Source organism: Myotis lucifugus, unplaced genomic scaffold (genome assembly GCF_000147115.1).
Source record: "Myotis lucifugus unplaced genomic scaffold, Myoluc2.0 scaffold_164, whole genome shotgun sequence".
Classification (NCBI taxonomy): Eukaryota; Metazoa; Chordata; class Mammalia; order Chiroptera; family Vespertilionidae; genus Myotis; species Myotis lucifugus.
Window position 1 is genome coordinate 1,505,341 of NW_005871212.1, and position 27,589 is coordinate 1,532,929.

Below are 27,589 nucleotides of genomic sequence, written 5' to 3' on the forward strand. Positions count from 1 at the left end.
TTACAACCTCCTTTGTGGTATCTTTATTTTTCTACCTGGTACATGAACAATGTAAATGGGGGTCAAAAATCAGCTGCACTGAAACACTTCAACTAATTGTAAAACAGAGGGGAGCGGACACAGAGGGTGGGGGTGACAGTTCCAGACCAGCTTCCCTAAAGGGCTTGTGGTCTAAGCCCGTGACCAGAGGGTGTTCTGGGCAGGACCATGCAGTGCAGACTCTGGTGAGGAAGGACAAGAAGGACAGTCACAACAGGGACTGCAGCCCAGCATGAGTTTATTGGATTCTGGCGGTACACTCCTGCTTGATGAAGTTGATCAGCCCATTGGTGGAAGAATCGTGAGAGGTCACTGGGCTGCTGCCATCAAGCTCAGGCTCAATTTGCTTAGCCAGCTGCTTTCCCAGCTCCACTCTGCCAGGAAAAGGAGAAAGAATTATATGAGGAAGGTTCCAGTACTGCTAGTGAAATCCACAAGCATTCCCACCCTCTCCTTGAATCAGCAACTCACCCCCATTGGTCAAAGCTGTTGATGTCCCAGATGATGCCCTGAACGAAGATCTTGTGCTCATACATGGCTGCAGAGGTGACAGATAGTGCACATTTAGGGCTCTACCAGCCCAGTACAACTTACCCCAAGCTGGGACCTTCCCCACTCACTTACCAATTAAGGCTCCAAGAATGAATGGTGTGAGCATGGTAAACATAATAGAGTTGGTTGGACGATTTCCTTCAAAGACCTTCAGAAAACACCCAGGAGGAGCCCCCGGTTAGTTGTGATCCCTAAGTCCTCAGAAGGGAAGCCCTCCCTGCCCCAGAAGCTGGGATATGTAGGTCTTTTAGGATGGCCCCTCCTACTGTGGACAAGCCAAGCAAATCATGAGCCCTGCCTTAGCCCCACAACTTTATCCTTCCAACTCCAATATGCCACCCAAACCCCACTTCAGAAGTGCTTACCTTGTGTGGCAACAGCTTCTCCAGGTCCTCTGGGCCCCTTCCTGCAGCCTGGAGCTCCTTCCGAGCCTCCTCTGTCGTCTTCCCCCTCATCAGGGCCTCAGTCTGGGCCAAGAAGTTGGCCAGGAGGATCTGACGAGAGAGACATCCAATTTTGCCTGGAAACTGTCTGAGCTTCAGGCCGAGGGATGAGACCACTTGGCACTTGGCAGTCAGAGTTAGTCCAACACGGGCCAGACAGCCGTCCCCACTCTAGAGCTCAGCTGGAGCAAGGGGACAGCAAGGCACATCTGACGACACCAGAAAGTAGGTAACTATCCTTTAAGGAATATGTACTACTTGTCAAGGGCCCTACTAAGAACTTAACTGACATCTAAGATTCCGAGTAGGAAAGGCATCATCTCTCTTGTAGTTGAGCCTCTTCAAGTGAACAGCACTGATTCGCAGAAGTACGAGGGGGAGAATCAGAATTCAAACCCAGGTCTCTGAGTGCAAATCTGGTGCCCACAGTAACCCATGCTACTCTGCATACCTGAGATGAGGTATGACTGATCCTCTTAATGGACTTTAACAGGTTAGGAGTTAGATGATTTCCCCATTTGCTACTCTGTAGGCAAGATCTTGGCTCAGTGATTTTTTTTACCCGCTGCCGTTACACCTGTGTATGTTACATTACATGGCAAAAAGGATTTTACAGATGGAATTAAGGTCACAGCACGGCCGGTGTGGCTCAGTGGTTGAGCGTTGAGGTGACAGCCCTCAAAGGCTCTATGAACCAGGAGGTCACGGTTTGATTCCCAGTCAGGGCACATGCCTGGGTTGTGGGCTCCATCTCCAGGAGCGGGTGTGCAGGAGGCAGCCAATGAATGATTCTCTCTCATCATTGATGTTTCTATCTTTCCCTCTCCCTCTCCCTTCCTCTCTGAAATCAATAAAAATATATTAAAAAAAAAGAATTAAGGTTACAGATTTTAAGATTTGGAGATCATGCAGGTGGGCCCATGTGATTAAAAGTAGATGAGGTCCCTAACCAGTTTGGCTCAGTGGATAGAGCGTCAGCCTGCGGACTCAAGGGTCCCAGGTTCGATTCCGGTCAAGGGCATGTGCCTTGGTTGCAGGCATATCCCCAGTGGGGAGTGTGCAGGAGGCAGCTGATCGATGTTTCTCTCTCATTGATGTTTCTATCTCTCTATCCCTCTCCCTTCCTCTCTGTTAAAAAAAAAAAAATCAATAAAATATATTAAAAAAAAAAGTAGATGAGGAAGGCAAATGAGTCAGTCATAGAGATGCAACAAAAGAGAATCAAAGCTTGAGAGGGACTCAACCCACTACTGCTGACTCTGAGATGGAGGGGACCACGAGCCAAGGTGGCTTCTAGTAGCTGAGAATGACCCCCCGGCCGCCAGCCAGCAAGGAAACTGGATCTTGGTTCTAACCTGAGCAGAGACCCAGCAGAGCCTGGTGGACTTCAGACCCACAGAAACTGAGATAATAAATGGGTGTGGTTTTAAGCCACTAAGCGTGTGGTCTTTGTTATGGCAGGAATAGAAAACTGCATCAGGTCTTATGAGGTCTGGTTGTAATGTGAGCCTAGGAAAGCGTGAGGAGGGTCTGGATGGGGCTCTTACCTTGTGATGCAGACCCTTCCTTATTGGGTGCTGGGTCTGAACCGGGATGAGGAAGTCACAAGGTATCATCTTGGTGCCTGTGAATGGCACTGTGGTCACTCAGGCACTACTCCAGCCCACAGGTGACAGCACTGACCTCATGGAGAAGTCTGTGCTGGTGGGCCCTCTCCCTCCCAGCAGCACCTGTGCCCAGGCCAGGTGGGCCCTACCTTGGTGGATGAGCTGGTAGAAGGCATGCTGGCCATTGGTCCCTGGCTCCCCCCACACAATGGGGCCCGTCTGGTGGTCCACACGGGTACCGGACTTGGTGATGTACTTTCCATTGGACTCCATGTCACCCTGGAATGTGGACAGAAACCAGCCCTCTCTCTGCAAGTGCTGCTCCCTCGTGCACTGTGCCCAAATCCTGCCTGGGATGTAGCAGGCATTCCTGCCCTGCCCTGGCCCTGAGAGATATCCCCAAGCATGATCCTTTTATCTCCCCTCACCCGTGAAGATACAGGCTCACAAGCTTTCTAGCTTAGACCACTCTGCGGGAAGAAGCCATGACTAGGAGAAAGTAGGTATGAAGGTTCCAGGAAGAACTCCCTAAGGGAAGAAATTGGTCACAAAATCTTCAATTGGCTTCTTAAGGGAGAAGCAGGCTGGCATCCAGAGTGAAGAGCCTTTGAGGGCTGTCACCTCAACTAGATACTGGGCCTTGGGGTGTCTTTGCCCTCCTTCAAGCACAGGATTCACCTGCAGGTGCTGGTGAAAGTCTGCTGTGCCTGCCCAAGGGCTGCAAGGCAGGGACTGGGTTTGTGCTAAAGCAAAGCAAAGGACAGATGAGGAAGGGCTGCCTGCCCAGAGCGGAGGCTGGACTAGGGGAGGGGCTCTGGAGATTCCCGCGGGGGACAGAGGGCTGTGAACAGCCCAAAGAGGCACCACAAACTGGGTGTGGACTTGCTTTTCTGGAGGAACAAAGGAGTACAAACCATAGGGGTCCTGACCTGTGGCCCCACCCTATCGCAGGCACACAGAGTGATGTCCAAGGAAAAAACCACCCGGCTGAGAAACATGCCCTGAGCCAAGCCAGGACTTAACTGGCCAGGGCTCCATGATAACCAGTCATGCCCCTCCCATGGAAATCAAACTTGGCTGACACTCAGCTCAAACAGATCCTGGATGCAAAAGGTTCACCCTGAGATGGGGAGCAGAGGTCGGCCTTGGTCATGCCCAGGGGTAATAGATGTGCAGGAAGCTGGGTGCCTGGACTCACAGGCCTCTCAGGCCCCCCACAGGCTATGCTGACCCCAAGGCCTGGCCGGGCAGCTAGTACCTGCTGGAAGTAGGCAGCAAAGCGGTGCAGGTACTGGTCATAGGGCAGCATGGCATGTGTCTCACACCCAAAGCAGTTGATGTACCAGACACCCAACAAAGCCAGCAGGACGGGGGCATTCTTCTCCAGGGGCGTCTTGCGGAAGTGCTGATCCTGAAATGAGAGCCGGGTGGGTGAGCCTTTTAGGTTCTGTGCCCACAGAACCTCAGGCTCCCTGCCAGGGAGGGGAAGGGGAGGGGAGAGGAAGGGTGGGGAGGGAGCTGGACTAAGCACAGGTCTCTGGCCAGAGCTTGGCAGAGAACACAAGCCTCCGTACTTACCATCCAGTGAGCCCCCGAGAGCAGCTGCTCGAAGTTGTCAAATCCTGTGACACAAAAGCAGTGTCAACAGAAATGGTCATGCCCTAAGCCCTCCTGGCAGTGGGCACAGCTTCTTCTGGAACCAGGGAAAGGTTAGATGGGAGCCAGGAGAAAGAGGACCTGGGAGGAACTGGGCCTGCAGAAAGCCTCTCTAGTCGGATCAGCTCTGAGCGCAAAGGTGGATCTAAACGCCTCGCACGAGAAACGAGGCGTTCCCAACCCCTCTGGGAAACAAGCAGGACTGCAGCCGTGAGGGGGAGAGAAAGGCCAACCTGCAAACCCCAAAGAAAACTTGGTCCATCCCTCTTGACCTGAAAGAAATGGACCAGCCAAGGGCAGCAAGGCCAGGGGCCTGTGGGAACAGGAAGGTGCTCAGTGACATGAGCACCTTCCAACCTTAGACTTTCAACATCATCTCCCAAACCAGAAACAGACACTCACCCACGTGCAGAGCAATGGAGAGTCCAATGGCTGACCATAGCGAGTAGCGTCCTCCTACCCACTAAGAGAGACAGGAAATGGTGCTGAGGAAGGGTTGGCATTCCAGCCCCCTCCCTCCTGCCACAAAACTTGCCCCCCGGGAGCAAGGCTCTTCACAGGTGCAGCTCAGAGGGCCTGGGCCAACCCACCTCTGGCCCATGCTGGGACTGATGAGAGCCAGAAGACGCAATCGGAGACCTTACCATAGCTGGGCCCTCTCCTCAGACACTGAAAGACCCAGTGCCTCATACCTGTGCCAGGTTCAGCCTCTCCAAACACTGACAGACTCAGCGCCTCATACCTGTGCCTGTTCAGGCCTTCTCAGGCACCCACAGATCCAGCGCCTCATACCTGTGCCTGGTCAGGCCTCCACAAACACCCAAAGATCCAGCGCCTCATACCTGTGCCTGGTCAGGCCTCCACAGACACCCACAGATCCAGCGCCTCATACCTGTGCCTGGTCAGGCTCCTCAGACACCCACAGATCCAGCGCCTCATACCTGTGCCTGGTCAGGCTCCTCAGACACCCACAGATCCAGAACCTCATACCTGTGCCTGGTCAGGCTCCTCAGACACCCACAGATCCAGCGCCTCATACCTGTGCCTGGTCAGGCTCCTCAGACACCCACAGATCCAGAACCTCATACCTGTGCCTGGTCAGGCCTCTCAGACACCCACAGATCCAGCGCCTCATACCTGTGCCTGGTCAGGCTCCTCAGACACCCACAGATCCAGAACCTCATACCTGTGCCTGGTCAGGCCTCACAGACACCCACAGATCCAGAACCTCACACCTGTGCCTGGTCAGGCTCCTCAGGCACCCACAGATCCAGAACCTCATACCTGTGCCTGGTCAGGCTCCTCAAACACCCACAGATCCAGGCCTCATACCTGTGCCTGGTCAGGCTCCTCAGACACCCACAGATCCAGTGCCTCATACCTGTGCCTGGTCAGTCCTCCTTAGATACTCACAAACCTAGAACCTCATACCTGTGCCTGGTCAGGCTCCTCAGACACCCACAGATCCATCCAGCGCCTCATACCTGTGCCTGGTCAGGCCTCACAGACACCCACAGATCCAGAACCTCACACCTGTGCCTGGTCAGGCTCCTCAGACACCCACAGATCCAGAACCTCACACCTGTGCCTGGTCAGGCTCCTCAGACACCCATAGTGCCAGTGCCTCATACCTGTGCCTGGTCAGGCTCCTCAGACACCCACAGATCCAGAACCTCACACCTGTGCCTGGTCAGGCTCCTCAGACACCCACAGATCCAGGCCTCATACCTGTGCCTGGTCAGGCTCCTCAGACACCCACAGATCCAGAACCTCATACCTGTGCCTGGTCAGGCTCCTCAGACACCCACAGATCCAGCGCCTCACACCTGTGCCTGGTCAGGTTCCTCAGACACCCACAGTGCCAGTGCCTCAAACTTGTGCTTAGTTTACCTCCTTGAACACTGACAGACCCAGTGCCTTGTACCTGTGCCATGTCTGTATCCTCAGACTAACAAGTTCAGTGCCTCATACCTGTGCCCAGCTGCCTCTTGACACACCCACAGGCCCAGGTGCTCATACTGATCACCTCAGCCTCAGCCTCAAGACACACCAGGCCTACTATTCATTCACACTGTGCCTTTTCATGCCATATTACAGATTCTACTTTGTGTCATCAGAATCCTCAGAACTCGCCTGGCTGCAGTGTTTCAGCTGGCTGAGCACTGCCCTGTGCACCAAAAGGTTGCTGTTTTGATTCCTGGTCAGGGCACATACCTGGGTTGCAGGTTCAATCCCCAGTTGGGTAATGTACGGAAGGCAGCTAGCTAATCGATGTATCTCTCTTCTCTCTCTCCCTCCTTCCCTTCCTTTCTCAAAGATCAATAAAACAAAAGAAATCTGAGGGGTACTTGAGCCTAGTACCCCTTGATTCTCTACTGGAACCCCATTGAAATAGGCTGGCCAGGAGGAAACACAGCACAATCTAGAAGATGAAGAAAGGAGTGGGGGCTGGAGGGTAGAAGCTGAGAGGCAAGGCTGGAGAAGGGAGAAGTCTGGGAGGGGTGAAATGGAAACAGGAAACCACTTAGGACCCCCAGTGGTCATCCAGAGAATACTACCCTGGGGGTGCAGATTCAGGAGGTTCAATCAAACAGGATGAATTGGGAGAATGAGAGAACCAAGTGTGACCCAGAGTTCTCTGGCCTGGGTAAAGGAATGGTGGGGGCCCTCACCTGGAAAGGGTCCAGGTTTGGGGGAACCTTACCTGACAGACACAGTTTCACTGGCCACACCATGCCTGACATAGGCTCTCAGATCTCAACAAACAGACTCAATTCTAGAAACCGGACTGAGAACCAGCAAGCCCTCAGACTGACAGATTCCAAGCTGTTGACCTTGGCTGAGGCTAGGTCAACAGACCTCACGTTTTTGGAAAGCCCAGCAATGCCAGTGTCTGACTTGAGACTCGAAAACCTCAACCTGCAAACACAGGTCTCTAGACCTCACCTGTAGCTGCAGTGGGCCTCTTAGACCACATCTTATAGATGTAGCTCCTCAGCCATTCAACAATCTGTGCTGACCTGTGCCCCAGACCTCACTTTATCTAATAAGACCTAACTCTATCTTTTTCCTCACCTGGGTAAGTCAGGCCCTATGCCAACCACACTACAGACCACACCTCAGACTAGTAATGGATCCTCAGGCCTCTAGAATACCTTGAGCTCTGCTCATCACACCTGACCAGGATGCTGACCGAGCTTGGGGCACTCTATCTGTCCTCCCCGATCCTAAGGGCTCTCAAGACCTTCCCAGGCAGACCCAGGCACACATTCATAGAATGACTTTGTCTTTCCCGGGATGAGAGCCCCACACCGCCCATCTGACCTTGTCCAATCCTACCACGGAAGTTCCCACCTGTGTCTGACCCTCCTTCTCAGGACTCACCAGCCACACCAATTATGCATTTCTGGGCTAAATCGTGCCCACTCATTTTGCCTAACAAGCCCAAGGATGCCAATCTGTACCTGAATCCAGGTGGCACGAACCCACCTAAGATCATGTTTCTACACCTCTGCCCATATGACCCTGGATCAATGGTCTCACTGACAAAGCCAGCATTGGGCATGGATGCAAAGGCTTCCTTCCCCTGGGAGGTTAGCTCTGTCTGTGTCCTATTCCAGTACCTCATACTGCACGGTCATACACCCGCCAGAGGCAGGAGTTAGACAGCTCCGCTAATGGACCAAGTTTCCCGTACCTGCCTGCATCTCAACCTATAGCCAACTCAGACTCCTCACACCTTCTTGAGAGATCCGGCTTTATCTACATGGGCTCTCAGGCCTAACTTGAGAGGCCCAAGTCTATATCCTATGCTTGACTCTGCTCTTCTCATCTTCTAGACCAGTGGTCGGCAAACTCATTAGTCAACAGAGCCAAATATCAACAGTACAATGATTGAAATTTCTTTTTTTAAAAAAATATATTTTATTGATTTTTTACAGAGAGGAAGGGAGAGGGATAGAGAGCCAGAAACATCGATGAGAGAGAAACATTGATTCAGCTGCCTCCTGCACACCCCCTACTGGGGATGTGCCCGCAACCAAGGTACATGCCCTTGACCGGAATCGAACCTGGGACCCTTCAGTCTGCAGGCCGACGCTCTATCCACTGAGCCAAACCGGTTAGGGCATGAAATTTCTTTTGAGAGCCAAATATTTTAAACTTAAACTATATAGGTAGGTACATTTTTATTAACTTAATTAGGGTATTCCTAAGGCTTAGGAAGAGCCACACTCAAGGGGCCAAAGAGCCGCATGTGGCTCGTGAGCCGCAGTTTGCCGACCACGATAGACAGATCCAACACTCACAACCCTGCTTACCCTGTGCATCAATACCTCCCTGAGGAGTCACAGATCTCATCAGACATGGACATCGCTGCATACCTGTGCTCCACAGACCCCACCTGAGAGATGCAGTTCTACCTACTTGTGACTAACCCATGTTCCCCAAGCCTAACTGCTAAGACCTGGGTCAACACACCTGAGCCAGAGCCATGTTCCAAGGACTTCACCTTCAGGATCCAGGCATACGTACCTCTAGCTCCAAAGTCCCTGCTTGAGAACCACATCTGCCTACTTGTGTCTAACTTTGGCCCCTGGAGCTCCATAAGGCCCAGTGCTCTGGCTGACCTGGAAGGCTGTACCCTGGTTCTTCAGGCCTCACCAGAAAGACCCAAGGGTACCTATTTTCACCTGAATCCAATACGTGAAAGAGCCAACTCTATCTACCTGCGTTCAACTCTAACTCTTTAAGGTTTATAAGACACTACACACTTGGCAGACAGGCTTTGCCTACCTGCCTTAGACTCTGGTTTCTTAAACTACACTAGGTGGGCCCGCTCTACCTATCCATGGACTGATCATGGGTTCGCAGACTATACTTGATGGGCCAAGTTTATCTAGCTGCATATGACCCTGGCTCCTTCCACTGTACCTAGCTCCTCAGCCACATCTGGTGACCTTTGCTTGAGTTTGGCTCCTCAAACCACACCTAATAGGATAGTTCTACCTACATGTGCTTGACCTGCGTCCTCAGACAGCACCTGGCAGGTCAGCTCTGCCTACCTGTGCTTGACCTTATCTCCTCAGACCACACATGACAGGACAGTTCTACCTACCTGTACATGACCCTGGCTCTTTATACCAGTGATGGTGAACCTTCTGAGCTCAGCGTGTCAGCATTTTGAAAAACCCTAACTTAACTCTGGTGCCGTGTCATATATAGAAATTTTTTGGTATTTGCAACCATAGTAAAACAAAGATTTATATTTTTAATATTTATTTTATATATTTAAATGCCATTTAACAAAGAAAAATCAACCAAAAAAATGAGTTCGAGTGTCACCTTTGACACGCGTGTCATAGGTTCGCCATCACTGCTTTATACTGTACCTAGTGGGCCTGCTTTGCCTACCTGTGCTTGACTTGGGCTCTTCAGACTATACTTGATGGCAGCTCTACCTACCTGTACTGGACCCTGGGTCCTCTGCTAAAATCTGTCAGACCATTTCATACTCCTGGTCCCTTACACTGCAGCAGGTGTGCCAACTCTGCCTACCTGAGCTTGACTTTGGCTCCTCCGATCACACCTGGTAGGCCAGCCAGCTACCTACCTGTACATGACCTACCTACCTGTACATGACCCTGGCATTTTAAAAAAATATATATTTTTATTGATTTCAAAGAGGAAGAGAGAGGGAGAGAGAGAGAAGCATCAATGATGAGAGAGAATCATTGACAGGCTGCCTCCTGCATGGCCCCTACTGGGCATGTGCCCTTGACCAAATCAAACCCAGGACCCTTCAGTCTACAGGCCGACGCTCTATCCACTGAGCCAAACCAGGTAGGGCATGACCCTGGCATTTTATACTGTACCTAGTAGGCCAGCTCTGCCTACCTGTACTTGAGCTTCGCTCCTCAGACCATATCTGGTGGGACAGTTCTACCTACCTGTGCTTGACCCTGGGTCTTCAGACAGTACCTGGCAGGTCAGTTCTGCCTACCTGTTCTTGACCTAGGCTCCTCCACAACTGGTAGTCCAGGTCTACCTACCTGTACATGACCATGGCTCCTTATACTGTACCAAATGGGCTCTGCCTACCTGTGCTTGACCTTGGCTCCTCAGACCACACCTGACAGGCCTTCTCTGCCTACCTGTGCTTGACCCTGACTCCTCCAACCTCACATGGCAGGCCAGTTCCGTAAAACTATAGATGACCCTGGCTCCTTACACTACAGCTGGTAGGCCAGTTCTGCCTACCTGTGCTTGATCCTGGGTCCTCAGACACACCTGGTGGGCCAGCTCTGCCTACCTGTGCTTGACTTTGGGTGCTCAGACCTTATCTGGTGAGCTGATTCTACCTACCTGTATGTGACCCTGGCTCCTTATATTGTACTTAGTGGGCATTTCTGCCTACCTATGCTTAGCCCTGGCTCCTCAGACCTCACCTGGTGGTCCAGCTCTACCTACTACCTGTACTTGACCTTGGCTCCTCAGACCACACCTGTGAGCCAGGTCTACCTACTTGCAAATAACATTGGCTTTTTTTTTTAAATTGATTTCAGAGAGGAAGGGAGAGATAGAAACATCAATGATGAGAGAGAATAATTGATTGGCTACCTCCTGGCATGCTCCCCTCTTCCCCCTGGGCATCAAGCCCGCAACCAGGGCATATGCCTTGACCGGGAATGGAACCGTGACCTTCTGGTTCATAGGTCGCCACTCAACCACTGAGCCACGCCATCTGGGCAGACACTGGCTCTTTATACTGTGTGTGGTGTGTCAGCTCTGCCTACCTGCACATGATCCTGGCTCCTCATACTGTACTTGGTGGGCCAGCTCTGCCTACCTTGCTTGACACTGGCTCCTTAGACCACACTGGGTGGGAAAGTTCTACCTACCTGTGCTTGACCCTCCATCCTCAGACTAAACCTGGAAGGCCAGTTCTTCCTATAGATGACTGTGGCTACTTACATTGCAGCTTGTGGCCCAGCTCTACCTACCTGTACTTGACCCTGGGACCCAGAACACACCTGATAGGCTAGCTTTGCCTACCAATGCTTGACCCTGTGTCCTCAGACCTGCCCACCTGTGCTTGACACTCACTCCTCAGACCTCACCCGGTGGGATAGTGCTGCCTACCTGAGCTTGCTCCTGGCTGCTAAGACTGCACCTGGTGGGCTTTCTTTGCCTACCTGTACCTCATCTTCCCTGCTTACATCTCATTGAATGCATTCGATTCTTACCTGAGCTTGACTGTGACTTTTTAGATTTCACTTGCCAGACCCAGTTTATTAACTTGACCTGATCCTGGCCCGAATAGGTCTTCCCTGACAAACCCTGTTCTACCCACCTGTGCCTAACACACTGACAGAGCCAAGGATACAAACCTGTGCCAGGTGCAGATTCCATAGACCTTACCTGAGAAACTCAATTCCATATACGTGTACCTGGCCACAACTCCTCAACCTCACATGAAATCTCTACAAGATAGGTAGAGAGACAGTTCTACCTGCCAAACCTGACCTTACCTGGGAGATTGTACCTAATCCCAGCACCTCAGATCTCACCAGAGAGATCCTGCTCTATCCACCTGTTTTCACTCCATATTCTCAGAGGTAATCTAAGAGATTCAGTTCTTTGTAGATGAGCCTAACCCTGGCTCCTCAGGCCTCTCCTACAGATCTGCTCTACCTACCTGTGCCTGAGCTCACCAGTGAGACAGAACTTAGCCATGGCTTTTCAGGTCAACCTACCTCTGCTTGCCCTTGATTTCACAGACACAACCTGAAACACTCAACTCTACCTACCTGTGCTTGACCCCAGCTCCTCAGATGTAGAATAAGAACCAGGGCCTGACCTTAGCAGCGCAGAACTTACCTGTTCAAGACCCAAAAGTACTAACCTGTATCTCACTTCAACTTGGACTTCACTTGACACCCTGCTCCACACACCTGCGTCAGACCCAGAATTCGCAAACCTTCCAGATGGATGCAGTTCTACATCCCTTGGCCTGACTCCAGCTTTCAGTCTTTTCCCATCGACCTCTATGCAACACCAGAACTGCTCAGACATCACCTGAGGACAAAGTCTGACCCCGACCTGTCAGAACTCACCTGTCAGACTCAGCTCTGTCTCTGCCTATCTTTGGCTCCAGTTGGCCCTTACCTGACCAACCCAGTTCTACCTAAATGTGCCTAATCTTGGCTCCTCAGGCCTCCTTAAGAAACCTAGTCACACACACCTTGTCGGATTCCAGCACCTGAGACCTCAGACAGATGTAGCTTTACCTGGCAGACTCCAAGTCACCCCTTATTCATTTCACGTCCTGCAATTTCAGTTAACCAGGGGCAACCATGGTCCAAAAATATTAAATGGAAAATTCCAGAAATAAACAATTTACAAAATTTTAATTGCACACCATTCTGAGTAGGGTGATGAAATCTCATTTCATCCTGCTGCATTCTGCCCAGGATGCAAATCATCACCTTTTATAACCAGGTGCATTCTTACCTCTCTCTCATGTAGGCTCCTCTAACCCTACCCCAGCCAGAGCCCAATGCCACAGGCCATGCCTTGCCTAGTTATGGAACCTCAGAGGTTTCTGCAGTACCTTGTGCTCTGCCCATCACACCTGGTCAGGATGCTGAGAGCCCGGTGGTTGCCCCGGCTCAGGGGGCTCACCTATGTTTGTCTAATCCTGAGTTCTAATCACCTCATTTGAGTGATCAGCTACCCATTACCTGACGCTGACTTCTCAGAACTGACCAGAGAGACCCCAATATGTGTACCTGTCCCAGATCTAAACCTCAACTCACAGATCCAGATTTAAATACCTGTATGTGACTTTGGATCCTCAGACCTCACTTGATAGAACCATCTCTAAATACCTGTTTCTCCTCCAGAATTCAAAGACCTCACCTGTACCTTTACCTGTCCTGCACCCTCTAGAACCCACCTGTACCTGTCCTGGTTCCTCTTCAGACCTCACCAGGCAAAATTAGCTCTTCACTGTGTGCTGACTGGCGAGCCCGGAGACAGCCCATGATTTACTGCCATGCCCTTGCTTGATCCCAACACATGAAGCTGCCCCATGACCGACCTCAACAGATCGGGCCTCACTTCACATACCTCTGCCCAACTGGACTCTTCTAACCTTACCTCAGAGCCAATGCAATATCCCTATGTCTGTCCTGACTCCTCTGCCTCACCTGAGACCCCCTAACTCCTGAACTTCACCTGCCCCTGTTCTTGGCTCCTCAGATGCCAACGACTCAATTCAGCAACATATACTTTTAGTGAACCAGGCAGGTCCCTTCTCCAGCTACTGTGGCATGTGGTATGTTTGGCCTGGCCAGGAGGCCTCTGCTGTGCCTGGCCACCTAGGCCTCACTAGGCAGCCCTAGACCCATGTTCCTGTGCCCAAGTATCATTCCTAGGCCTTACCTGGGAGACACAGGCCTCTCCCTAAGCCAGATCCCAGCTCATCTCTGCATGCTGGGCAGTTACGGGCACTGAACACCCAGACTAGGACACAACCTGGCTAGCTTCCTGGCTACCAGGAGCACATGTCCCGGACCACCACTCGCTCAGGCTCCAGATCCTGGGAGGTGAAAGGTGCCTCCCCTCCCTTAGCAGGCACGCAGCGTTTGTTACAGCTGCAGTCTCTCTCAACCGCAGTTCCTCATCTGGGCCACTGGATGTAGAAAATTATTTGAGTGACTTCTCAATTCTCCCAAGGATGGTACATAACTAGTCCCATTCTAGAAAGAAATTAAATCATTGCACACCGTAGGTACCTTAGAGCTTAATTCTCTCCCAGACTCCACGGCCTTTAGAGCTTTCAAAGGTTATATTTGTGAATGCTGTCACCATGCAAACAGTCTAAAGGCCTGGAAACAGCCCCAGGGATCAAGCCCTCTTCGGTGAGCTTGCCATGGTTATGCCCCCCGCATTCACAGCACCCACAGCGCACCCTGCACCCCAAGCCTTCCCTGCATTCCACAGCCGGAGGCCTTCTCACACCTCTGCTGCCCTCAGGCAAGCTGCAAGGAAAGCTCCCGCTCATTGCTTGGCACCAGGTGTGGCTCTAGCAGAGATGAGTCCATGTGACCACATGTCGGTGGAGTGGCCCACAGCTCTGCCACTCAGTCAAATTTTGCTCTGCAAGCTGCCTAGCAAGGCCCTTCCCAGGCCCCGGGCCTGGTGCCTCCTCTTTGCTGCCCTCCAGTTGCACCTGCACCATCTTCCCAGGCCTGCCTGGCCACACCCGCTGCCTCTCCCTGCCCCTTGGCCTTTTCAGATTGCGGCTGTAGTTCCGGAGAAAGGTCACCACTGAGAATAACTCATAGCCTCAGCTTCAAGAGGAGGGTAGGGGCGGCTGCCAGGCACCCAGGGGAGTGTCACCCTAGCCTTGTAAGCTTGGCTCCCCCTCGGTGGAAGTGGAGCCCTCATCCTGACTGGGCTGCTCCTGCCCCACAGGCCTCTCTGGGGGCCTCTTGGCTTTTCTCAAAGCCAGACATGCAGCAGGTAATCAATAAACGTTGACCTGACCCCATAGGACCCTTATCTGTGGCTCAACAGTCATGACTTAGAGAAGGACACATAGTTAACCCAGCAAGGAAGTGCCTTTACTTACATCCCAGAACTCGAACATGTTTTGAGGGTCAATTCCAAACTCCTTCACTTTGGTCTACAAACAGCAAAGGGAGAGGGAAAGAAGAAGCACGATTAGCTGGACAAGAACACGAGCTCCAGGGCATAAGGAGTTGTGCGGTCCGAGCATGGGAGCACCCCCACCTTCCGCAGAGGCCCAGATGGGGCAGGGCTGGAACAGCCTATGAGTCCAGGACAGGGACCAAGAGCTGCCCACCCCCAGAACTGGACACCAGGCCAGCTCGAATCCAGCACGCCAGTGGCCCAGCACCTGTGAAACCTTCCTGCTGAGGGGGTTGCACACCCAGTACGAGGACCTGGCCCACATGCTGCTCTGGCAAGACCCACCTGCATCTGCCTGTCAGAGTTCCAGAGACTGACCCCCCTCCCTGGACATCTGGGAAACTGAGCCTAGTGCTGGAACCCGAGCCCTGGAAGGGGCTACCTCCAGGCCAGGTGCCACACAGCCAGGACACCTGCCCAGCCCTTTCAAAATCTGGGATGGCGACTCTGCCCTAGGAAGCCTTCAGGGATGATCAGTCTGATTCCTCAGGGGCTCCAGTCCCCCAGGTAGAGGTGCCGGCTTCCTGGCCAGCAGGAGCACCCACATGTCTCTGACCACCACTTGCTCAGGCTCTGCCGGACAGTGGCACTGTGGTTAGCCAGCCTAAGGAGGGCCGCCCGTCTCCCTCGATGGGCAGGTCAGCAGTGGAGGCAGGAAGAGGTGGAAGGGGTGGGAGGGAGCAGTAAGGAACCTGGGTGTGGTTCCAACTCTGACAAAGCCCAGCACAAAGCCCTCCGCACACCAAGTGCTCACAAGGTTTGCCATGGTTGTTATTCCGAGCCCCACCCTGCCCCGCTGGCCCACTCCCACCCTACCTTGCACAACCTCCCGCCGGGCAGACTATGAGACCTGGCAGGTAGGTGGGCCGAATTCTAATCCCGCAACCACCGGGCAAAAAGTCACATCCTCATGTAAGAACTGGGATGCAACCCCAACCTCATTTGGGAAGAGGCTGGTGGTAGGGAGGTCGTGTGCATGGAGTGTTCCGAATTATCACCCAGGCCTTGGGAATGCATGGGGCTGCCCTGATCTCACTGACTGCAAAGCCCTTGGAGCTGCAGAGACTTGGGAGAATGCAGAGAAGACAAGGGGAGTTTGTAGCTCACTTCCCTCATAGGCACCCAACCAACCCTCCTATCCCATCCGCCAAGCCAAGGTTCCCGAACCTGTGAACCGCATCTTGGCGCGTACTTTGAAAGGCCATGACCTTATGTGGTGTGGGCCCTCCCGGGGAGGTAGTCTGGGGGCCCATGCGGCCACTTACCGTATTAGTAGACAGGGCAACAAAGTGCTTCGCAACAGAAGAAGGCTACAAGAGACAGAGCCAAGTTACATTGAACCCATCCCAGGGGGCCACCCATGGGAGGGACACTCCCATCTCTAGAGAAACCCAGGTCCTTGGTTCTGAGGCTGTTGGAGGAGCCCCACCTCAAGGTCAAGAGGACAGAGAGGTCGGCTGGCCCATCTACCTCATCAGCACACAAGGCCCAGGAATGGCCCTCCTTATACAGTGGGTGTGGCCAGGGGAGGAGAGGATCCCACAGAGCCAAGGGGCCTTAAAGAAAGGGCCCTCAGCCAATTAGAGCAGGTTTTGCCACATTAACCAGGAAAGTCAGGCACCAGAGAGACTGCTGAGCCACTCAGGTGGATGGGCATCCCCGCCCCGTCCTTCCTGGCCCACACGCTGCCCACCGCCCACCGCGCACCGCCCACCCAGCACTCACATCCTTGGACGACTGGAGGAGCCACTCCTTTGCCGTCTCTGCGTTCGTGATGGTCTCCTGGGTGGTAAAGGTCTGCAACCAGAGAGCACAGCGGTCTGAGCAGCAGAGGCCATGTGGGCGCCCGGTTGTCACAAGGAGCAGTGCATGACTCCACATAACCTCCACCCACAGGTCCACAAAGCCACGGCGAGTGGCTGTGTCTGGGGCTAAAAGGGGCCTGGAAGTAGCAGCGACATCCTGCGATTCCAGGACTTCACAACCAGAGGGAGAGGGGAACCCTACTAAGAGCCACAATCCACCCCCTTCCTCTGATCCCCAACACAGGTCAAAGGCCAGAGCATCTTCCAGGAGAAGAGCTGTGGCCACGCCTGGACGTTCCTTCAGCCCAGGCTAGGCTGTATCTCAGAATTCAGATGGGATTTTTAATATTTTATGTGCATTAATGTGAGTAAATAGGGCAGACATGACAACAAACAAAACTCTTACATTATCTGAGCATGGCTCTGGGATCAGAAAGGAGCAGATACTAGGGACAGGTCACTAAGGATGAGAACAGTCCCAGGCTGAGCACAGATCCCATAAAGCAACGGGGTATGGCCTGAAGACCAAGATTCCAACTGATGAGTTCAGGCTTTTATCAGGTAAACAGTGAATGCCCCCAGACAAGGAACAGTCTGAGGGCAGCTGTGCTGACTGGATCCACAACACAGAGTCCACTCAGAAGTGGTGGGGAGGGTCCCATGCCCTGCCCCCACCCCAATACACACAGGGGAGCCAGGCTGGGTTTGAGGCCCGTACCTTGGAAGCGATGATGAACAGGGAGGAATCAGGGTTCAGGTTGGCCAAGGTTTTGGCAATGTGGGTCCCATCAATGTTGGAGACAAACCAGACCCGGGGTCCTCCCGAAGAGTACGGCTTAAGGGCTTCAGTCACCATGAGGGGTCCCTGTGGGGAGACGTAGCATCAGAAAACAAGATTCCAAGGGGAAGAGGTAGGGACAGCCAGGTCCCATCATTGGAGAAACCAAGGCCCTGGATGGGACTCCTCACCCCACCCCAAGACCGTCCTCTCCTTACCAGGTCCGAGCCCCCGATGCCGATGTTGATGACGTCTGTGATGGACTTGCCCGAGTACCCCTTCCAGTCACCACTTCGGACGCGCTGGTGTAGAGTGAGAGATGTGATTAGCCCCAAACCCTAAGGGTAAGCTGCTGCTCAAACACATCATTACTGCTTCCTCCTTATGCCTCAGTCCTAACTTTCAGGCCCTCACAGGGGCCCATTGAGTGGCAGATGCCTGCCACACTCATCACCAGCTATTTCATCATTAGCAAGGTGGGATACATCCTCACCGCACAGTAATATTGTCAAAATTTATAAAACAAGGGTGAACTCTAGCAGAACCCAACGTATCAGAGACCAAGAGATGCGAAATGCCCATCACTAACACTGGTCTGTACCAAACACACAGCCAACCTCCATATGGACCTCAAATGATTCTTGCCCCCTGGTATTCACGCCCTAGCACGGTCCCTATGCTGAACAGGGCTGAGCTGTGCACCCTTTATGGTACTGCAGGCAGGATGGCGCATGACTTCAGAAGCTGGGTCATGAAAGGTTTCGTCTTGCTCTCTTGTATGACTCACTTTTGGTGGAGCCATCTACTATGTTGGAGGACACACAAAAGTTCACATGAAGAAGCCCATGTGGCAAGGAACTGAGGCGTTCTTCCAACAGCCAGGGCCAATTCACCATCCATGAATGGGAACCACCTGGGAAGAAGATCCTCCAGAACCTGCCAAACATTCAGGTTAAGTGCAGCCCTGGCAAACACCCTGACCACAACTTCAAGAGAGACCCCCAAACCAGTTAAGCCAGTCCATAATTTCTGACCCATAGAAACTATGTGAGATAAACGTTTATTGCGTTTTAAGCCAAATTTGAGTGTAATTTGTTATCCTATATAATAAAAGGCTAATATACACATTAACCAATGGCAGAACGACTGGTCGCTATGATGTGCACTGACCATCAAGGGGCAGACACTCAAGGCAGGAGCTTCCCCCTGGTGGTCAGCGCACTCCCACAGGGGGAGCGCTGCTCAGCCAGAAGCCCTAAGCTGGGCTCACAGCTGGCGAGTGCAGCGGCGGTGGCGGGAACATCTCCTGCCCCATGGCAGCACCAAGGATGTCCGACTGATGGCTTTGGCCCCTGTGGGGAGCGGGCTGAAGCTGTCAGTCGGACATCCCCCGAGGGCTCCCAGACTGCGAGAGGGCGCAGGCCGGGCTGAGGGAACCCCCCGAGTGCACAATTTTCATGCACCAGGCCTCTAGTCCTATATAACAAAAGTGTAATATGCAAATGGTCCAACCAGTCGGAGGGGGACAGGGCCGGCGAGCATGTGGCGCCAGACTAGCCAAGGGGCGTGCCAGAGGGCAGAGGGAGGGGCGGCAATGGGGTGGGGGGTGGCGGCGACCAGCGGCGGGGCAATGGGTGCCCCTCGCCGTCCCCAGATTGGCCTGCCAGGGTCGCCTCCCACAGAGGGAGGCCACTGGCGGCAGTGGCACAATGGGGGCACAATGTTGGGTTTGAAAATTCACAGCCTCTCAAGGAAGCAAGTGATGCTAAAATTAAGAGATGGTTCTTGCCCCAGCCTGTGTGGCTCAGTTGGTTGGATGTCATCCGATGCACCAAAAGGTTCCTGGTTTGATTCCTGGTCAGGGCACATGTTCAGGTTGCACAGGGGGTGTGCGGGAGGCAGTCCATCTTTGTTTCTCTCTCATTTCCTTTCTCTCTAAAAATCAATTTTTTTTAAAAAAGAGAGAGAGATGGTTCCTTGGCAAAGAGCAAATGCAGAGCACTGTCACAAAAGCATAGCATGAAGACAACGCTGAGAGTGTAGCTGTAAACCCTCTAAGACCTCAGAAAAAGCTAAGGTGGTAACACAGAGAACCTTTTGGTGAGATAAAGCTTCTAAGAAGCTCAAGATTATTATCTCTGTGGTCTCAGAAGCAATGGTAAGAAAAAGTTATCTTGAAGACATTTGTGGGTATTACTTTTGTCTAATGGAGTGAACCCCCCAATAAGCTTTATAGGAGAACCTCAAAGTTTCTTTTCTTTTTTTAAAAGAAATATTTTTATTGATTTCAGAGAGAGGAAAGCAGAGGGAAAGAAAGTTAGAAACATCAATGGTGAAAGAGCATCATCTATGGGCTGCCTCCTGCACGTCCCCCACTGGGGTTGGAGCCTGAAACCCGGGTATGTCTTATGACCAGAATGAAACTGTGTCCTCCTGGTTCATGGGTCGACACTCAACCCCTGAGACACACTGGCCAGGCGACACAACGTTTTTAAGATAACTGAATTGGCAGAAACACCACCAGTTTAGACTAAAAGGGACAGGGATGGTACAATGGGAGAAGAAGCCTTTAGATACCCACATTTCTACAGGAATAGGCAGGCTGACAAAACCATGCATTTGCAAGTACCTTTCATATAAAAGGAACGAATGAAGCCCAAACCAAAACTCCTAAGGCAGTGGTTCTCAACCTTCTGGCCCTTTAAATATAGTTCCTCATGTTGTGACCCAACCATAAAATTATTTTCGTTGCTACTTCATAACTGTAATGTTGCTACTGTTATGAATCGTAATGTAAATATCTGATATGCAGGATGGTCTTAGGCGACCCCTGTGAAAGGGTCGTTCGACCACCAAAGGGGTCGCGACCCACAGGTTGAGAACCGCTGCCCTAAGGGATGATTCCTAAGCTTTGAGTGCTGACCAAGTAACGGCCAAAATGTGTCCTGCGTGCCTCCCATTCCCCCTCTTTTTGAAAGGAATGATCCTGTCAGGTGGCCTATGCTCTTTCACCTTTGTATGTTGGATGTATGAGGGGTAAATAATTTGTCTCTTTAATTCACATGTCTTCAGATCTAAAGGAACTGTATTTAAGTTGTACTAAAAGAAATGAAGCCCTAGCCCTTTGGCTCAATGGACAGAACGTCAGCCAAAGGGTCTGGTTAAGGGCACATACCTTGGTTGCAGGCTCCTCCCTGGCCCGGGCCCTGGTCACAGCGTGTGCAGGAGGCAACCAATCGATGTGCTTCTCTCACATCAATGTTTCTCTCTGTCTTTCCCTCTCTCTTCCCTTCTCTCTAAAATCAATGGAAATATATCCTTGGGCGAGGATTAAAAAAATAAGAAGGAAGAAAGAAATGCAGGTATTACTATACTTGTACCTAATTGAGATGATGAGGTTCCTGACGTCTAGCTGATATTGTAACGGGATATCACCTTAGACCAGTGATGGCGAACCTTTTGAGCTCGGCGTGTCAGCATTTTGAAAAACCCTAACTTAACTCTGGTGCCGTGTCACATATAGAAATTTTTTGATATTTGCAACCATAGTAAAACAAAGACTTATATTTTTGATATTTATTTTATGTATTTAAATGCCATTTAACAAAGAAAAATCAACCAAAAAAATGAGTTCGCGTGTCATAGGTTCCGCCATCACTGCCTTAGACAGTGGTCTCAACCTTGGCTGCACATTAGAATCACCTGGGAATCTTTTTAAAATCCTGATTTCTGGGCCTCATCCTCCGGAAATTCTGTTTCTTTGTTATGGGGTGGGGCCACAACAGTATTAACAAAAAAACAGAATTTCTGGAGGATGAGGCCCAGAAATCAGGATTTTAAAAAGATTCCCAGGTGATTCTAATGTGCAGCCAAGGCTGAGCACCACTGCCGTAGGAGAAGGTGACTGGGAGATTTTGCATGTGGAGGGACATGATGAATTCCTGGAAGCCAGAGGGCAGAGCATGGCAGCCGGCTTCCAAGATGGTTCCCAGGGATCCTTGCCTCCTGGCATTGCATTCATGTCCTTATACAGTCCCCTCCCACTCTGATCAGCGCTGGCCTGTAAAACCAATAGGTACTAGAGAAATCAAAGAATAATTTCTGATGCTCGCTCATGAAAGACCTTGAGGCACTCTGGGTCATTTGCTCTGGGGAAAAGCAGCTGCCTTGACCTGAGGACAGTCAAATAGTCTGTGGAGAGGTCCACCTGATGAGGAACCGCAAGGCTCCCAAAAGCCAGCACTAGTACAAGTGGCTGGTGAGCCACTTGAAAGCAGATCCTGCAGCCCCCATCAAGCCTGTCAATGAGCGGAACCTTGGGCCAACTTCTGAACCACAAGCTTATGGGACCTGAGGCAGAACCAGCTGGCAGAGACGCTGCGAATCCTGATCCACAGAGATGTTGGCTGCTGTTTTCAGTTGCTAAATTCTGGAGTAATTTGAAGACCCAGCAACTCTTAATTTTGCTTTAAATAATAAAGTAATCAACCTATGGACATTTTTCCATCAATACAAAAAAGGAAGTAAGTTGCACATTTTCTCGATCTCACTATTAAAGTTTTGTTATAATAAAGCACCTCAGAGGAGAAATGTGTTTATCTTTAATATAACTACACACACTCTTTATTTGACCAGATGGTATTTTACGACACATGCCAATTCTGTAACTTCCTTTTTTAAAATCATAGTATATCCTAAACAACACGGCAGGTCAATGCAACCATAGCTCCCTAATCCCTAATGGTGCTTCCCAATTCCTATAGTGTATGAACACACACTGATTCTATTGATCAGTGCCCTCTGATAAAAGAGCTCTTTTCAGTTTTTGCCACTACAATCAAGATCATGGCATCCTCACCCAGTATCGGTGAACTTTTTGTTTGTTTTGCTAATCCTCACCTGAGGATACATTTTCCCATTCATTTTTTATAGAAAGTGGAAGAGAGTAAGAGAGGAGAGAGAAACATCGATTGGTTGCCTCCCAAATGCGCCCTGACTGGGGCCGGGGACTAAACCTGCAACCCAGGTACATGCCCTTGACTGGGAATCGAACCCGTGACCCTTCAGTTCATGGGCCAGCACTCTAACCACTTGGCAACACCAGCAAGGGCCTGGGGACCTTTTAAGAGCATGGCCATGGGGAGTGTTCCTCACCACGGAGCTGCTTTTCTATACTATAAATATCCTATGAGTCTGAGTCAGGTCCTCCAGCAGCCAGCTGCATGGGAGAGCTCTCCTGGAATAGGCTTCCCAGACAGCCAGCGGCACACTCTGCACACGGCATGCCTGAGCGCACAAGGGTTGATCCACAGAGCAGCAGGCTTTCCCAGGCATGTCAGCTCTGGCACTCACAACAGATGGCTGGAAATCTCCTTCTTCATACCCAGGGCCACCACCCATATCAACCACTGTTAAGGAATATTCTGGAAACCAGATTCCCATCAGATCCCAAGCCTCCCTCACCCTGGGATGTATTACTCATTCGGCTGCCAGGCCCCTAGGATTGATGCCCAGATCACCTCCTGCCATTTCAGGTCTGAAAATGGCTCTTAGCCAAAGCAACCAGACTTTGACCAGCCTCCTGGGGGCCACTGCTTTCAGTACAAGCTGACCAGAACCCAGAGTATCACTCCCAGAGTGATAATCACACACGTCACGAACATGCACACACCCACACAGACAAACAAGCCCACAGACATCAACCCTGTACTCCAGGCTTGAGGACGTCTGCCACCCATTGCAGGATCATCCCTGGGAAGACACTGAGGCAACAGTGTTGATGTGGCAAAATCTCTAGCTGGTCTCTGAGGCTATACCCCTACACCCCACGCAGGAAGTTATGTACATTCACGCTGACAATAGGGCATCTCTTACATATTTACAAGTACAAATAAGCTGCAGAAGAGTAGGTAAAAACGAACCTGTGTGTACGCATGGGTATGTGTGTATTTCAAAGAGGAGATGACAGCTGCATGCGTGCATGCCTAGGAAGCCTTTGGGGATGTAGTCAAAGCAAGATTGAAGCATGTCTTTCATCGAGTTCTAGACTAGGGAATGAGGGCATATGACTAAACACAGGTTAGAAAAGCAAGACTCTTCCCCACTCTCCCATCCCTCACTTTTCTTTTCAGACCTTGGCCACTGGCCGGTTTGTCCATGAGCCCACAGGTGTCTGTAGTTCAGGAAGGAAGCTGCTCCACTGCTGCCAGTGGTGGGTTCCCTCAGAACCGGGTCAGGGAAATTCGTGCCTTAGCAGAGCCCCCAAGGGCCAGCAATCACACAGACCACCCCGCCTTAGGCTGCAGTGAGGGCTGAGTCCTCTCCGAAAAGAGTGGAGGTGTGGCCCACCACGGCCCCCAAACTCCCCAATACACGCACACATACAGCTAAAGGCAAGTCCGGCCCAATAGCTGCTTACCTGGCAGAAAGACTTCATCTTCTCTAGGACCCTGTTGACCTCCGGCATCACATCCTTGCCATCCACCAGAATGGGTGTGTTTGACCGGTTCCGCAGGGCCACATGCAGCACTGCCCGATTCTGGGGACAGGAGTCAGAGTGAGAAGATCCCCACCCCAGGGCAGCCACACTCCCAGCTGGGCACGGTGCAGTGTGGCCCGGAGAGTCAGCTCGACCCTTACTCATTGGACATGCAGGCCCGAGGTCTCCGTCAGTACTATGGTCTCACACGGAGAATCCACTGTGTGCTTATGGAAATGGGGGCTACCCCGGACCCCGGGGGAAAGGCAAAACATGTGCTGCAGATGATCACAAGGTGATAGAGACTGGAACAAGCCTAGGACAAGCCCCAAGGGCCCATAGGTATTCAGGGTGTGAAAAGCCAAGGAAAAAGGTAGTGAGCAAAGGTAGAGAGTGGTGACAACACAGGTCAGACAAGCAATGGCTTCCGAGGACTAGGGCTCACTCATTAAGCCTAAAGGCATCTCATCTTCCTGATCAGAGGACATGGTGTTTGCTGGCATCTTTTGAAAAGTGCCCCCAGCCTCTTGAATGTAAAGCAAAGCAGGCAACTCAAGCTTCCCTCACCAAGCAGCCCATCACAAACAAATCGGACCCTAAGTCTGTGATCGGTGCCAGGCAGCTGGCCTTGTCATGCAAGAGCAACAGTCTCATCAAGCTGAAGCCAGCAGAGGAGTCCTTGAAGGAAACAGACCTAAAGATGCCAGGTGGGCAGGAAAGAGATGGTCTTCACTAAGGTGGAGGGCTTCATGCTACCTTGCCCGACCCCACTTCAACAGGTAAATGTACCCCTCCATGAAGCCCTCCTTGATTGCAGCCTCTCTCCGTCTAGCCCAGCAGTGCAATCCTGACTCTACCTCTTACGGATATGACTCTTGGATAAGTCACCTGACCTCTGAGCCTCGGGTTCCTCATGTGTAAAAGGAGGATAATAACATCTTGAGGCCAGGCCTCTGAGTGCTCAGTGATTATTATGCCTCCAGGCTTCCACAGCAATTCAGGAGCTGGGCCCCCAAAGCCTGGCCTTCTTCTTGACTCCTACCACTGAGGAGGTTTATTTTTTGACATAAGAGTTTTCTTTTCATTAATAAAACTTGGCGCAAAGCTAGATCAAAGTTCTCCACGCATGCCTTGAGAAGCCCTCTCCTCACAGGTTTGAAACGTGCTCTCCCTAGGCAGACACTGGGAGCCATTCCATGCTTACCAAGTTCAGACCATCAGTCTTGGGGAAGACACCCCCAAGGCCCGGCAACGGGCTGGAGGAAATAGGCCTTCAGGCCCCTTGTTAAGCAAAAGTATTGCCTAACAGGAGGGGTGAAGACACAGTGAGGCCAACCGTCATGAGAAGGAAGGAAGAGGCCCTGGGGGACCTGAGAAGTCCGATACCACCAGGCCTGCTCACCTCAGTGAAATTGATCTTCTCGCCGTTGAACATGTTCTCCCGGGCGGCCTCCACACCCCTGGACTTGGCCTGCAAGAGAAGACACTAAGGCTGGGAACCACCCACATTAGCCACCAGGAGTCCAAATTCCCGGGCACAAGGCTTGGTGCAGCCTCGGGTGAGGCTGACAAACGGCTGCAGCCTGGCACCCTCTCCCACCGCCGAGTAAGAAGGGTCGGCTCAGAACCTGAGTTCAGGCCAGGAGCTCAGAGCCCTGCACTGGCACAGTCACTGAGGTCCAAAGAGAAGGAAGTAAAGATGCTCAAGGCCATGGCGGCTCCCAGGAGCCCAGCTTGCCCACCACACTGTGGGTTACAGGTCAAGCCTCCCAATAAGAACATTACCAGGTCCACCAGCATCTTCATCACACCCTCCGTCACCAGGTTCTTGGAATAATCCACCAGAATACGCCCATGGCTGGTATCGAGGTTCAAGCTGCAGAAAGATGGCAGAAGCCGTTGGCCACACCCAGGTACCCCCAGCCTGCTCCCTAACCAGCACTGCTTCCAGAAAAAAACATCCGCTTTGTGCCATACCCCACACAGGCCGCAGCGGCCCAGCACAGGGTGGCATCTGTCAGCTGCCTGCCCACCGGGCTGACCTGCGGCAGCGGCACCGTGAGAAGGGCCACCCTCTGAACAGAACGCACGTCTCCGGGTGAGGAGCCGTTCCTCTGCTAAAACCGAGCTGGGGGATGGGAAGACACAGAGCGAGGTTCACGGTCCCTCCCTAGTCCAGGGAGTGACCAGCCCCTCCCTGAACTCCCACTCTGCGCCTCAGCTTACTCAGGGGAGGGCCCAGGGGACAGGGCTGGCCACAGGGGACTTCCAGCCGGAGCCGCAGACCACCCCTCCCCAACACACCTGCACCAGAGCACCGTGGGCCCATTCCCATTCCCCCAAGATGTCCTCTAGTAGACTCCTTGCTATTTCCTGGTCCTTCACAGGTCTGCGGCCCTGGCCTCTTCCGCGGGAATCACGTCCCCACATCTCCACCCTTCCACCAGACGGCCCGCAACCCCCCGGCCTGCCCCACCCAGACCGAACCCCGCTAGGGTCCCACGCCCTCAGCAGCTAGCGGGTGGAAGCTGACAGCCCCTCCCCGCCCGCTGCGTCAGCGCGAGTCCCTCCCCCCACAGCGAAGGGGTCTCTGAATCCGCGGGGGCCGCGCGGTGGGGACAGGGCGCGGGGGGGAGGGTGATGGGCACGTCCCCGTGCAGGGGAGCCGCGGGCCCACTTCTCAGGGCTAAGCAGCCCTGGGACCTCCGGCGAGTTCCCGGAACCTGCTTCAAGGAGGCGTCAAGGACGAAGTGCGGCCTGGGTCCTGATCCGGGCCGGGGCTCCCAGGGACCGCCGGGCCCGGCCCCCGGCCCCGGCCCTGCACACCTTGAGCCCCTGCGCTGCGCCCCGCGCGCCCCGATCCCGGCCCGCACGTCCCGTGGCCCCGCGCGCACCTGAAGCGGTTGAAGCGTTCCTTGTCCCCCTCGAAAAGGCGGCGCAGGTTGAGCTCAGAGCCGTGCTTGCGGTGCCATTCCTGGAGCTGCTGGAACTGCGGGTTCTGGGTGAGCGCGGCCATGGCGAGGGCAGCAGGATGCACGGGCAGCAAGGAGGGCGGAGGAACCAGAAGGGCTGAAGGCGTGCAGGCGGCCCCGGGCAGCGGTCTTTATGGCCTTATGGCGCAGGCGCCGGCCCCGCCCGCCCCGCCCGCCAGGCCCCGCCCTCAGCGCCCGCCCGGCGACCTTGCCAGCAGCCCCGCTCTGGGGCCTCGGCTGGGCTCTCCCTGCACAGGGGGCCACTTTGCTGCCCCTCTGCGACCTCTGCCTGGACGTGATTGGAGGACAGAAGCCAAAGTCTCCGTGCCCAGTCTGCGTCATTCATTCGTTCATTCATTTATTCATTCATTCAACACAACTCAGAACACCTTCCATGTTACAGGTAGTGTTCCAGGCGTTTCGGATACATAAGTGACAGATACGTAGAACATATGGTATGTCAGATGCTGGTAAGTGTTATTGAGAACACTGGAAAGGGTGCTGGGATTGTGGGTTGCAATTTTGAATAGAATGTTCAAGGGG

General features: G+C 52.6%; 1 protein-coding gene and 1 long non-coding RNA gene across 6 annotated transcripts; both read right to left on the reverse strand.

Annotated features, from left to right (window-relative positions):
- On the reverse strand, nt 1-27,174 carry GPI (glucose-6-phosphate isomerase). 2 transcript variants are annotated; one of them, XM_006095970.3, is made up of 18 exons: nt 26,969-27,172; nt 25,860-25,950; nt 25,477-25,545; nt 24,015-24,134; nt 17,815-17,898; nt 17,537-17,683; nt 16,739-16,810; nt 16,279-16,323; nt 14,934-14,987; nt 4,700-4,760; nt 4,220-4,263; nt 3,900-4,052; nt 2,791-2,920; nt 2,582-2,658; nt 957-1,085; nt 664-739; nt 511-577; nt 1-413 (listed from the first exon to the last, which is right to left on the reverse strand). In XM_006095970.3, the coding sequence occupies exons 1-18, from the start codon at nt 27,088-27,090 to the stop codon at nt 278-280; spliced, it is 1,677 nt and encodes a 558-aa protein (XP_006096032.1). In that variant the 5' UTR covers nt 27,091-27,172; the 3' UTR covers nt 1-277. The 2 variants fall into 2 exon arrangements, with proteins under 2 accessions (XP_006096032.1, XP_023615662.1); XM_023759894.1 differs by lacking the exon at nt 664-739 and having other exon boundaries at nt 26,969-27,174.
- LOC106698340 lies at nt 5,193-8,202 on the reverse strand. Of its 4 annotated transcripts, XR_002831018.1 has the most exons (3): nt 5,782-8,202; nt 5,630-5,678; nt 5,193-5,581 (listed from the first exon to the last, which is right to left on the reverse strand). It is a non-coding gene; the product is annotated as an uncharacterized LOC106698340 (long non-coding RNA). The 4 variants fall into 4 exon arrangements; XR_002831017.1 differs by having other exon boundaries at nt 5,193-5,678; XR_002831016.1 differs by lacking the exon at nt 5,630-5,678 and having other exon boundaries at nt 5,193-5,629; nt 5,729-8,202.
- Nucleotides 27,175-27,589: the final 415 nt, after the last annotated feature.